The sequence below is a fragment of the Apium graveolens genome, chromosome 8 (assembly GCF_009905375.1).
Source record: "Apium graveolens cultivar Ventura chromosome 8, ASM990537v1, whole genome shotgun sequence".
Classification (NCBI taxonomy): domain Eukaryota; kingdom Viridiplantae; phylum Streptophyta; class Magnoliopsida; order Apiales; family Apiaceae; genus Apium; species Apium graveolens.
The window spans coordinates 223,089,983-223,103,702 of NC_133654.1; the positions used below are offsets into that span (position 1 = coordinate 223,089,983).

At 34.5% G+C, this 13,720-nt stretch overlaps 1 protein-coding gene across 2 annotated transcripts; it reads right to left on the bottom strand.

Moving 5' to 3' along the window:
* Positions 1–1,263: 1,263 nt before the first annotated feature.
* LOC141677255 (chloride channel protein CLC-d) lies at positions 1,264–13,013 on the bottom strand. 2 transcript variants are annotated; one of them, XM_074483100.1, is made up of 23 exons: positions 12,542–13,013; positions 12,243–12,315; positions 9,911–10,132; positions 9,763–9,809; positions 9,582–9,680; positions 8,772–8,846; positions 8,274–8,362; positions 7,837–7,977; positions 7,681–7,751; positions 7,503–7,582; positions 7,241–7,390; positions 5,551–5,610; positions 5,403–5,477; positions 4,578–4,729; positions 3,478–3,613; positions 3,278–3,409; positions 2,888–2,965; positions 2,748–2,803; positions 2,537–2,623; positions 2,311–2,467; positions 2,119–2,220; positions 1,993–2,034; positions 1,264–1,656 (listed from the first exon to the last, which is right to left on the bottom strand). In XM_074483100.1, the coding sequence occupies exons 1-23, from the start codon at positions 12,716–12,718 to the stop codon at positions 1,645–1,647; spliced, it is 2,313 nt and encodes a 770-aa protein (XP_074339201.1). In that variant the 5' UTR covers positions 12,719–13,013; the 3' UTR covers positions 1,264–1,644. The 2 variants fall into 2 exon arrangements, with proteins under 2 accessions (XP_074339201.1, XP_074339200.1); XM_074483099.1 differs by having other exon boundaries at positions 1,988–2,034; positions 12,542–13,012.
* Positions 13,014–13,720: the final 707 nt, after the last annotated feature.

Genomic DNA, 13,720 nt, shown 5'->3' on the forward strand with positions numbered 1-13,720 from the left:
CAAACTGAGTTTTTACTGAAAACGCAATTTCAGAATCTTTTTCGGTAAAAAACGCAGTCTCGTCTTGAGTTTATGGATATAAAAACGACGTTTCAAAATGAGTTTTCGTAAAAACGCAGTTTCTAACCGAGTTTTTCTCATGATGCAAAAAAAAAAAATCAAAACGCATATTCAAAATGAGTTAATATGAGAAACTCATCCTGAGATTGCGTTTTGCCCCCATAAACACGAATTGAAGTTGCGTTTTCAATTTATTTTAAAAAAAAAATTGAAAACATAACACGAAATCGCGTTTTTCATTAATAACAAAAACTTCACTTAATACTCCGTTTTGGAATCACATTTGGGGTCAATTATTCGAAAAATGACATTAATGGTTATTTAAATCAAAAAAGTGACATTTGAGGCCAACACTCGATGTGTTTAAATTTAGAGTTAAATACACTTTATATCCTCAAACAAAACTGAAAAACAATTTTATACTGAAATTTTCGGAAATACAACTTACACCCCTCAACTTCAACTTGTTATGCACCCTTTTGCATATTATATTATAATTAAAATAATAAAGTTAAAACAGGAACTTCATTTTAAAATGTAAATAAATTTTGGTTAGAATTTCAAATATAAGTAAAAATATTTATAAAAATGATTTCTTTTGTATAAAATATTTATATTGACCAAAATATTTTCATTAAATGCATATTAAAATAATGACTTCAAAGAATTAAAAATGAAACAATTAAATTTAAATTAAGTATATAATTAAAAGATGTAGAAAAGTTATTTTGAATTTAATTTTGATAGAATTATATAATTTTTGGCATTAATAATATAACTAAAATTCGAAACTCAACTAAATAGTATTATTTGAAAATTTTAAAGTTATTATTTTATTGCTATAATAAAAAAAATCAGTTTTTAATATAATCTAGAAAATAAGAAATATAGTTTAGTTAATATTTTACTGGAATTTCTATTTTACCCCTTACCTTTTTAATTACAACCGTCAAAGAGGTGATTCCTGAATTGGCATGTTTAAAAAAAGGGATGCAAACTAAGTTTTTAATACTCTTAATACACATTTATTTTTGAAACAAAATATGAGCCTGCAAAGTGCATTTAACCCTTAAATTTATAACAAGATTATACATTAAGGATCTGAAAAAAAAATCATGTTAAAAACTTTCCACAACTACAAATTTTCAAAAAGTACAACCAGACTTCAAAAGTCGCTTCAAACCACCCAACACTCATATCGCCTTCAGATTGTGAAACACAAAACTGATTTCATATAGAACAGTACTGTATACAAACGAACATATGTTTTACATGTTTCCTTTTCTCAACAACTATCTTGACTTGAAGCCTTAAATTGATTTGCTTGCTAATTGTCAGCTTGCAAGAGATAGTATATGTGTGTGGCTAGTGAAGCCCTAATGGTCAAGGGATTTTACAAGGAATGCTCTCTCTATACACTATTCCTATATCCTAGACTAAATAAAGAATCATAACTCACTGTGACAAAAGAATAGATGCAGATGGTTTATTAAAGATTGGTTAGCAGAATTTGATACATATCATCCCAGCAGACCATCAAGTAGTGGAGGCTCAACATCTGCATTTCTTATAGATAATCTCTTGTCACGTTGAGCCCTGAAAAAACAAAAATGCGCAGAGTGTTAAAACTGAATCGGAGAAGTATGCAGTTTACTTGTAAAAAAACTACAACGCATGGTGGTAAACAAGTCAGTTGAATACACTTTTACAAATTCAATTGCAGCATTTTATTTTTCCTCGTATGATATGATTTGGAAGGATAAAGTTGGTATTATACACTGAAATGATTTACTTCACATTAAATACCAAAAAAGTATGTTTTGTCAAAAATTTATTGAGGACACAGCTGAATAGAACTAGCATGATCATCCAATCCATTGACACAGAAGCTGATTAAATATGTATTACAATAAAGAATGATAGAGACCTTACACTGGCCGATTGTAGCTCAACTGCAGACAAATCCTCATCACCCTGCAATATACTTGGTTCTTAAATGTTCACAAGGTATCTTGGAATATAATAATGTAGAATAAGGTGGTTGTCCAGCAAAAATACCTCAATCAGTAAATCCTTTCTGGTGATCACACCAATAACGCGAGAAGCACGAGGAACAACAAATATATGCCTCAGACCAAGTTGGCGGAAGAGATTATAAACCTGAACAATTAAGCATGCATATTTGTAAGCTGGTTGTTCTCTACATATGCATACAATTATTTAAATGATTCACTGGTGTGGAGTTCTTACCTTTGTTAAAGACATGTCATCTGGCACTATATAAGGGGATGGGTTAACAAAAGGAGCAAGATCTATGTACATTTCCATATCATCGTGACTTAAATGAATATCATTTATTGATATTCCTTTACTGGAAACAGGTTTCACAAATTCGGAAATCCTGTGTCTGCAAGTTCAGAGAAGATGTCAATGTATGCTAATACTTTTAGAGAAGTTGAAATTGTCTCTGGCCTACCTGATAGGCAAAGAACGACCTCTCAAAGCAGAGGGCAATGGACTGTGCTGGAAATCAGCTTTTGACTGCAGAAGTACCAACAAATGACTACAAGAAAGCCAAATTACCAAGTTGTTACACATTTCAAATGAATTCTACCCAGACAAAAATTTGTCTTCAGTACTTAGAAACAAAAAGGCAACAGGAATTAAAACAAATCAATATCTAATACCTCCTGAGTATAAGTCCAATGACAAGCGTTTCTCCACTTCTTGTGTGATCTATAACCTATATATCACCAAAAGAAACAACCTGAAGCATTTATAAAAACTAAACACTGTACGAAACTAGAGCATCTAAAGATCAACTTACAGGGTAACCATTATGGCTATTACTCCTCAATATAGATACAACATCTGCAACCTTTACAACACGCGGGAAGTAGACAACCTATCGGAGGTCAAAAGCAAGTAAACTGTGAGGCATAAGGAAATAACAGGTACTCCTGATTCATCCAAATCTCTGGATGTAAATGTAATTGCATATGCACTATTTCAACAAAGCAGAAGTAACTGGCTTGATATTTCTTAACTTCTTAGTACATGAACTTAATACACAAACTGGAACTCACATCTAATTAATTTTTGAGCAATGAGACATAAGCTGGCCGAAAAAATGAACAAGAATCATTTTGTGTGTCTAGGTATTGGTTATTTATACAATATTTAGTTTTTTAAGTTTGGGCCACAGCGTATATCAAACCTTCTGGTTCCCACAAGCTTCTTTCGCCGTCATTTGCCGCATTTGATACTTAGGTCTGGATTCAAGTAATGGGATTCCCCTCAATCGAGCTTGTTCTTCGTACAACCCTTCATTGAAAGCATCTCCAACAGCCTGTTGAAGCTAGACTAAGTACAGGTCAATGTGTAGTTAGGTGTAATATATGATGTATGAAGGAATACCTTTGATATAAGAAGGACAAGCATGATAAGAGGCAAGAGCTTCAAATTGTTTGTAATCTCAACCATAATGACACAAAGGGAAACGGTCATTCGCATTGAACCTCCAAGAAAAGAGGCAGCTCCAAGAAGAGCATACCTACAGTATCCCATTTGGATAATCAATACTTCACACTGGCAGAAAAAGATGACAAGAATATTTTTTTTACCAACCCTATTCATAGAAAAAAGACGAATCTACGACTGTTTTGGGTTGCGCAAACTTGTAAGAACTATAAATTTGTTCAGATAAACCAAAAGACAGCACAGAAAATATTGTAACAATTTCTTTTAAGAAGATAGAACATAATCCGATTATTGCTTTGTGTTGCACAAACTTTAAAAAAATTATAATCTAGTCTAATATTAAATTATCACATTAATTTCTACATTCGCCGAAATCAAATCAACAGCTTCCGATTAGGATTTAAGAATAGCAACACATTTAGATAATGGTGGGATATTTCTCAATACAATTACTAGTGTTTATTGCTAAATACACTTCCTAAAGATGAGATAAAATGAATTTGCACGACTCTCGATTATTCCTCGCATATGTTCTATTCTCAACTGATGCAGGAAGCATTCCACTCACATTTTTCCGAGATCATTATTTTTGTTTTTTAATTTTGTAAAAGTATTTCCTTGATACAACTAGTTTTATAACCCTTCAGCAAAAGCTATGAAACTTCCACCACTATACAAATTTTCTTCAAAACATGTACTCCTATTATTTTTCTAATGACAACACCAGCCACTAGCATACAACTACTCATGCCCACTAAGTTATAACACCAATGTCACGAGAATCATATAACATAACTTCAGTAAGGGACTACTTAAGAGAACAGACTCGTATTTTCAGCTCTATGATTTCTGTCATTAACAGATTCAACATTACTAGACCAATTACTCATTCACAAAATATTAACATCTCTACCGAGGCATTCTTTTTAATTTTTGCATTTTCCTCTATCTATAGTTGAGTATAATTATAACAACAGTTATCACCATTATAAATAAATATATACATGCAAGTTCAGCAAAAGAGAATCACCACTCACGTTCCTTCTTCGATGTTCAGCTTCTTGTAAAAGCTAACCACAAACTTGCCTACAAGACGCCCATAGGTTGACCCAATCATTATACCAGGGACAAATTGACCAGCTGGAACAGCAGTACCAAAAGTCACCACTGCTAAGGTATAAAACATAACCTGAGGACAAATGAGAATCTCAAAAAAATCCTGGACAGATAGTAAATGTAGTAATGCCACATTACACAATTAGAAAAGAGATTTGAGAGGATAACTTGTATTGTACAATTAATCAATTATCCTAATTGTGGTCCAGAACACTAGACTGTCTGCTTGTTAATTCCAGAAGCAAACCAACAAAAAGCCTTGGATATTTCAACATTGATGTCAGAACAATGTAACAATGTAATACTGTCATGCTGTTGCAGTAAAATTCCTTTCGTGATAAAAATAGTGCCAGTGTGTACTAGTAAAGCGGCTGCTGAGCCCCTGAAGTAAATTTAAGCTATTTAAAAGTAAAAACACGAAAAAGGCAAACTTTCCATGTCAAAAATTAGCGAGAAACATGCTTACACACTCAATTAAATTATGCTTAGAGGCTCAAGTTTCCAAAATTAGCATCTCCCAGTAAGCAACTTTGTGAGTAAAGTGTGTTCACACTTAACAAGATTCATTTATTAAAACTAATAGACCTAAATTATTTTTCATGTTTAGCACATATGCTAAAAGTATTACTGATCCATGTGATTCCAAAATATGAACAATCTGTCAAACATATTATCACTAAAAATTTGTAGTATATGAGGAATATCACTTAATAAAAAAATTGTATTTGAGTAAAACAAGGTAGTACCAAAAAGGTCAGCAAGCTTTGGGCACTGAACTCGTGAATAGTTTTCGCACTAAACAAGTTTCGAATGGCGTCATCCTGCAATCAGAAAACCTAGGTTAGATGGGAACATTGGTGATAAAGTGCACATAAGGCTATAGGTTATCTCAACCTGGGTATTGAAGAATATGGTTGCCAGATCATTGTATTCCTTGTCATTGCTACAGTAGAACTGCAAACAGAAAAAAAAACTTCAGAATAGGGGATAAAGGACTCGTACTACTATGAACTTGCACAAGGAACAAGGCATAAAACAAATAGACTCCATCCTGTTTAGAATAAATAGGAAATAACTATATTAATTGAAAAATAATTGCAAGGAAGCTTTATTAGCATTGGTAAATTCATTTCCTTGCAAACTTAGTTACCCAGACTCTTCATTTTGCTTCGAGTACCCGTGCCGGATACTCAACACTCGGACATGGGTATGGACACTTGGACACTTATTTTAGGCCAAAAACATGTAAATTTTTCAGAATATTGCCGAGTCCGACACTTGGATAAGAACCCGTGTCCGACACCCATACCCTAGTCCGGGTAACATAGCTTGCAAAGTCAGTGTGTGTGCGCTATATGAAGCAAATGATAATGATTCAGAGATCGATATAATAAAGGAAATGAATCATAAAACTCCTCAGAGCTGTATTAACTTTTTCCTAAGTCATGTATGCTATATTTTTCCACGCCACTATACATATGAGATGCCTTAATTGCATCTATAGCTACAGTAAAAGATCGAGTTAGGAGGGGATGGAAGGGCATTAACCCCCCCCCCCAAACACAGAAGCTTAAAATAATTATTTTAGCCCTAGATTTGTAAAGTGTAACAAAGCTACAATGTCTCCCCTACAAATTCTTTTGCCTTTTGCACATGCTCCCCCAACACCTGAGTTCATACTTGTAAAGACGTAAAGACGAGGCAAGACGACCCTGTACCGCCTAGACGGTTAGGCGCCCTAACCCGCCTAGACGGTCATTAGGCGGATTATACGTTTCACTATATATTATATAATTGGGTATATTTAATATAGACGTTGCTTTTATATGTTTTAATAATATACATTTAGCCATTACATACACTACCAAAGAGTAAATACTATAATTCCATATCAAAGTACATACATAAATGTTATAGCCAATGATATATGTTATATGTTTGTAGTTTGTGCATACATATAATACATATACATATGCGTGTATGTATATATATATGTATGTATGTATCTAACAGATAAGAAGAAAGATAAGGAGATGCTTGTCTCTGTCTTGTTGGTTAATTAGGGTTTAAGTGTGATGGCCGTATATAGTTAGTAGTGTTTATAACTTGAATATGGTCTGGCCCATATAGAAGGATACTGGATTGGACTTGGTCAAAGATAGGCCGGGCTAGCCCATGTTAAAATAAAACGGACTTGGGGGGATTTGGATGGATTTAGACGTCATTTAGCCACCTAGGCGCCCCTATGCGCCGCCTACCCACTGAAAATGAAGACGGGTCGGGACGCCTACCCATTTTTTACCGCTTAGTCGCCTAGACGACGCCTAAGCGACGTCTTAACAACTATGCCTGGGTTAATTGAAAATTTAGTCCAATTAATTTGTTATTTTAACATGTTACTTTTTCTTTTTCTTTTCATTTAATAATGTACTATACAATAATATATGCAGGCTAAGAGTACAATAAGTTGTGCAGGCTGAGAGTGCAATTGCAAAATGAGAATGTTGAATGTATAAAGCAAATAAAATCAGAATGACTGTACAAGTGGAATGTAACGAAAAGAAAGACTTGTATGATCACTTACATTTACATAATTGCCATACATTCCTGGTGGACGAGGGCACTCAATACCAGAATTGATGTCTGCTTCAGGGCATGGAGTGCACTTTCTAAAAAGTGGTAATCCAAATGAAATGGCGGATGTTATGACAGAGATAAGACATACTTCAATCATCTGAAATATTGAGAAAGAGAATTTAACGTCAATATGACATACTACTATCATTACACGAGGACATAAAGCCATCGCAGGTATGCATTCTTCAAATTCTACATCTGAATCTTACCTTGACTCTGCTTCCTCTCTTGTGTAGGTAATTTCGGCGCCAATGAGTTAAATAAAGTGTAAGCTGATTAAACAATGCTCCTACAAAAATAATTAAAAACTGTAGATTAGATTCAAAGGTTATTTCAACAATCTGTTATTCTACCCAAAATAATAAATTCCTTTGAATGCTCACATACCCAGCAAACCACCAATAACACCAATAACTGCCATTGGCAGCAACTCCACAAACGAGTAGTCCTCTTGACCACTATAAAGGAAATATTAGTTAGAAAGCAAGTAAATGCCTAATCTTGATATTATGCAGGAACAGGAGATGAAGTTAAGATTCTAACTCTGAGACATCCCATATTATGAAGCCTCCAGAGCCAAAATGTCCACACTTCCCACTCTTACACCATCCCATTGCTGTCCGAACCACAATAGCAACGATAGCAGAAGTGAAAAAGACACGCCACATAAGTTGACTCCTCCACCTTCAATTTGAAAAAGACAACGATGTGGTCATGTGGTGATATACTAGATAATTCTCCGTGTTAGGGAGTATCACTAGGGTTACCGGCTTTAGTATCAACACTTAAATGAATGCATGTAATGATAAATGGTGCAGACTAAAATAATATCTGCGCAGAAACCATCTACATGCAGTTATGCACTTAATGAAGTCACCATGTAGATGGGACACAAGCATGAATAGACATATACATGCATATACTACTTGCTAGGAATTCACCATAGAATTGCAGACTAATGCAAACGCTGGAAGCATTACCAAGATGTAACTTCTTCCAACGCAAACAACACACCACCCACGGGAGCCCTGAAAGCAGCAGCTACACCAGCTGCACATCCACAGGTTACCTTTTCAAAAAATAAGATCAATATATTAATGTGTACAATACAAAAAAATTGTGGGGGAGGGAGGGAGGAAGGGAGGGAGAGAGAGGGAGAGAGAGGGGGGGGAGAGAGAGAGAGAGAGAGAGAGAGAGAGAGAGAGATTTCAAAATTTTAACACTAGCAACAGATGGGAACATTTTAATTCAAGATATAATTTGAACATAATGGAAGCATCACTGCAATTTAAAAAATTTAATTTATCAATGGAAATAAAATAAAGAAAAAGTTGTCTAAACACACATCATAACTAGTTTAACAAGATTAAGACTGAAAACGAACTGCACTAAATCACACTTCAACACAAGCATTTAATACACAAACAAATTTCATTCATGTAAAACACGTGAAATATGGAAAGGCTAGATTTACTCACAAGATCACGCCGATCCCGGTCGCTTTTAAAAACTTGCAACCACCTTGAACTTAGATGGTATTTTGTGGATCCACCCTTAAGATAAGTAATAACGAGAAGAAAGAAGTCAAGAGCAAGAACAAAACAATTGATGGAAGCTCAGAATATTGTTCACATTTAAAAACTGAGTAGAGATTATTGAACATGGATTTAATTAAAAAGTAAACTGATTTTAGTTTTTGGCTGATTGAACTGATAGGAAATAAGTTCAAGATTCATAACAAATAAAAAAAGGTAAATTAAATCGACCAAAAAAATCAGAGCATAACTTCAACATCCAATTACTAATATCCGTGAACAATTTACCCCTTTCTCCAGAATTGAGCAGCATGAAGTAACTTGGAAAATGAAATCCAATATCACACATGTATTTACTTGACATGATTAAAATGTCTACAGAAAATAACATATACAAAATAAACAACTAGCACAACACCGTCCCAAGTGTAACTTGCAGCTGTAATTAACTTCGTTTGACAAACCAAAATGTCGGGCACAAGACATTTGATGTATGAATTATAAACTTCAAAAATACATAGACATAACCTCTTAAAGTTATGCTGCACAGCGGTCAGTATTAGCTAACTTACCGTACAGATTTAAGGCTTTTACCCGCATACATTATCGTGAGAAATGTACACATCGTATTGTAAAGTACAGGATAAGGATAAGTAATTTTACATAAGATAGATCCCCATTGTGTTGGATTAGGGGCAAAAAATCTATATTGTTTATTTTCAAAAATTTATGCCTTCAAAATTATAATTTTACCTGTCCGAGCAAAGATGCAATACACGCACCAGTATGAACAAGAGGTCCTTCTTTACCAAGGGCGAGACCACCTCCAACTGAACCAATACTTCCGAATATCTAGAAATAGCACAATGAAAGCTACTCAGAAAACGTTACATCGCATAGAGCTTAAAATTTTAACCAAGAAAAACCAACAGACCTTCCCAATCAAGGTTCTGAAAAGAAGGATCCCGTGAGTGTCAATTCCTGAAAATTCAAATGTATTACTCTCAAGTTATAGAAAATTGTTCTAGAGGTCAAAATTATAGAAGTTAAATACAAAAAAGTTGATCAAAAATAAATATTACCATTCAGATAACCCTTGAGTTCAGGAATACCAGACCCTGCAGCTGCTGGTGCAAATTGCGTAATTATATACACAGATGAATAGACTAATGCCAAGTTGATCAATACATAAACAATAAAACCAGCGATATATGACTTCTGTATTATTGAAAACGTTAATGAATATTTCCATCCAGCAAAATTTTCGACAGATATATTGATAAATACAGCAGCTAAACCAGTGCCTGTGAGAAAAGGAGAAAAGAGAAAATAAGTCAGATATATGGCCCCACTATAAGACTTAAACACAAATATATCTATCATCTATCATGTAATGCAACGTATCATAGACTCGCAACAAGAATTAGCCACAAGAACTTGACAAACAGCAGATTGTTGGCTCTAATCTTGTGTGCACTCATATAAAGAAGACATGTTCACAATAATCAGCATCAAAAATTAAACTTGAAAACTAAATACTCTCTGTGGCCCATTAATTTTTCCCATCAATCAAAGAAACACTTTTTTAGCAATGCACTATGAACATATATTATTTTCTATATCTACACTAAAATGATACCATATTTGTTAGAATTTTTAAAGCTTCATTACCTTTGTTATTAAATGTGGACAAACTTTTTGGGACACGTAATATAGGGAATTTGGTTGAAGTGAACAGGACAGAGGGAATACAAAAAAAAGACTCGGTAAGTTCAACAAAGCATGTCTGTTTCATGTATATAAGATTCTAAGAACTAAGATATAGGCTTAATTACTAGTAAACCATCAAAAAAGTCCATTCAATTGTTTGACCAGGATATTATCAAGTGGAGTTTAAGAAGCTAAAGGCTGGTTATCATCACACTATGTAAAATTACAATAAAAGTACTCTCCCACGGTGACATGGGTACTCTTAGTGCTAGGAGAGGCCCAGAGTTCAATTCTCAAATTTACTATGTCCAAATTTACAAGCCATCCAAAAAAATGCCAAACCTTAGTGACAGAAGTCGTGTTGATTCCATCACCCTCCCCCAGTTCATTACTAATGCAATATCCTTCAAACTAAGGATTTATAGGGTACAAATATTACGTGATTTCCGGGGGGGGGGGGTACTTATTCTTCATTTTGAAGGATTCTCCCAAGTTTTAAAATCCAGGGGTATACAATTAGGATGTCAATAATCCATTACAATCTGGTGGTATTTTATAAGGATTTTATTATATTCATATAGGATTTCACATCAAGGTGACATGATTCAGATCTACAGCTCTCTGTACCGAAAACAGATGGCTGATCAGAATGAGCTACACCTTGTCTCACCACCCCAGAGCATATAGATCAAGCCGATATAAACACTGAAATTGAAGGCACTCATTATCTTGGGCACAGGGACATATTAACAAACCCAAGCAGGTAACCACTTTCTATTCTGCCTAGAAAAGTCTGAGCGACGTCAAAAGCCGTATGTATAGGCAGGTGGACTTGCATTTTTGGCTTACTATTTCATTCCAATTTTTGAATCCGACTACCTCCCGGCCTTTAACTGCGCCCCCTGCTTACAAGTGGATTTAAACCACTGGCACGAGGATTTTTCTATGCTCTAAAGTTAGCTGAGCTACCAGAACCACTCTGTTTCGACTTCATGTCCTTAGAGTACTTTGCTCTAAACCAGATGCTATGAATTCTGCATTAACATGCTTCACCAACATATAAGTATCTGCAGGACAACCTATTTGGATTTTGCACACTAAGCCAAGCTTTATTTCACACCACATTTGACATCAAAATATGCCCATGTTGAATTATACTAACAAGTTTACCAACATAATATATTTACCAAAAGATGCCATGGTGATCTCGGGTGCGCTGGTCTATCTAGTTGATTACCTGAGTTGTTACATTCCATTACAACTATATCAGCAATTCTAAACGCTTTCGTGACCCTAGCCAAATGAATAAAATGGTAATCGAAACAGTAGTGAACTGAACCCTTTTCTCAAATGTCCGGCAGTGAACTTCTTGACAAATATAAGTGGTAACAAAGGTGCTCCTACTGATAGTAAATTCGGTACTTAACATCTAACAAAAGAATAAAATTCAATAAAAACACCAAGTAATAAGTCTTTTCATTAAATAATAAATTGCACTAAAAAACACAAACCATACCCCAAGTAATCAAGTCTAAACAAATAAACACAACTCCAATATATTCCTCGGACAAGTAAAGGTCATATTATTTACTAAGAAAGTGAATAACAACAAAGTTATTGAACAACAGAAATCAGTCCAATCACATAACATATTTCAATGACAGAAACTAATGTTAAGGCAGGAGGAAGTTAATTCTGTATTACCTATGCCAATAAGCAAGGCAAATAACCATTTGACACCGACATAAAACCCGACATACAGCTTCCCTCTTTGTGCCTGCGAATCACAACCATAAATGAAATGAAGATCATAAAACTGCGAATCACAACCATAAAAATAAAAGGAAAATAGTAAAACTGCAGCACTTTAAATACTTGAGACAACAAAAAGTGTGTGTGAGAGAGGGAGAGAGGGAGGGAGGGAGAGAGCGAGAGAGAGGGGGAGAGAGGGAGAGAGGGAGGGAGGGAGGGAGGGAGAGAGAGAGAGAGAGAGAGAGAGAGACCTGTTCTTCTCTATAAGCATAATTTTCAATAACTTCGTAATCGAGACTCTCGACACTCCTTCCTCCTCCATCACTAATAGGACCAAGGCCTTCAAAATCAGCATCTTCAGAGTTAGGCAAGCGAGACCACATGAGCTTGGCACTCTCCATCCCGTTCTGAAGATGATTCGATATCATCTTCACAACCCTAACCTGATCGAGCAATTACAAACCCTAGCTTTTAATTATCCCCAGCCTGCTAATTTGATCCACCGTATAAACTAGAATTACTCACAGGTTGTAAAATGAGAATCGAGATGGGGAGAGGTGTAGATACAGATAGTTGTGCGTATAGATGGTTGAAATTGTGGTGGAATCAGGTGAGTACGTGTATGGGTGTTGAAATTGAAATGACTGAACAACTTCAATTTGGCCAACTTTAGATCTCGGTTGTGTTGCACTAGTACTTTCATTTATGCTGCCCTTTCCACCTATCGTTTGTTTTCATTTCACCCCCTCGGTTTTTTTGTTGGGTGGGCCCTTCCCACTTACTGTATGTAATCTATTATTTTATTAAACTGCAGATCAGATTTTAGGGGAAACATTTTATTTGAAATTACTCTTTTGTTCATGTAATTTAATAAATATCAAAAATAGTTTTGTTGATGGAAATCGAACTTATTTACTTATAATATTGCAACATCAGGGGAAATATTTTATTCGAAATTACTCTTTTGCCCATATAATTAAATAAATATCAAAAATAGTTTTATTGATGGGAATCGAATTGAGCTAGAGACACATTTGGTTAAATTTTTATAACATTAAGTATTGAGTTAGAACTTGGAGAAACATTTTATTCGAAATTACTCTTTTACCCATGTATTTTAATAAATATCAAAAATAGTTTTGTTGATGGGAATTGAACATATTTCAACTATTTGCAAATTAAACACATCAACCACTTGAGCTAGAGAAATATTTGGTTAAATTTTTATAACATTAAGTATTGAGTTAGAACTTATTTATTTACACGAGGTGTTTTTGGGGAAACATTTTATTCGAAATTACTCTTTTGCCCATGTATTTTAATAAATATCAAAAATAGTTGTTATTGATGAGAATCGAACATATGCCAAATATTTGCAAATTAAACACATCAACCACTTGAGCTAGAGACACATTTGGTAAAATTTTTAT

What these genes read in the sequence shown, in the direction of transcription:
- LOC141677255 (XM_074483099.1), bottom strand. Translation starts at nt 12,718, where the DNA reads ATGATATCGAATCATCTTCAGAACGGGATGGAGAGTGCCAAGCTCATG. An exon ending in ATAGCCATAATGGTTACCCT is followed by an intron (nt 2,804 to 2,887) that starts GTAAGTTGATCT and finishes GGTGATATATAG; the next exon opens with GTTATAGATCACACAAGAAG. An exon ending in ATTGGACTTATACTCAGGAG is followed by an intron (nt 2,624 to 2,747) that starts GTATTAGATATT and finishes GCTTTCTTGTAG; the next exon opens with TCATTTGTTGGTACTTCTGC.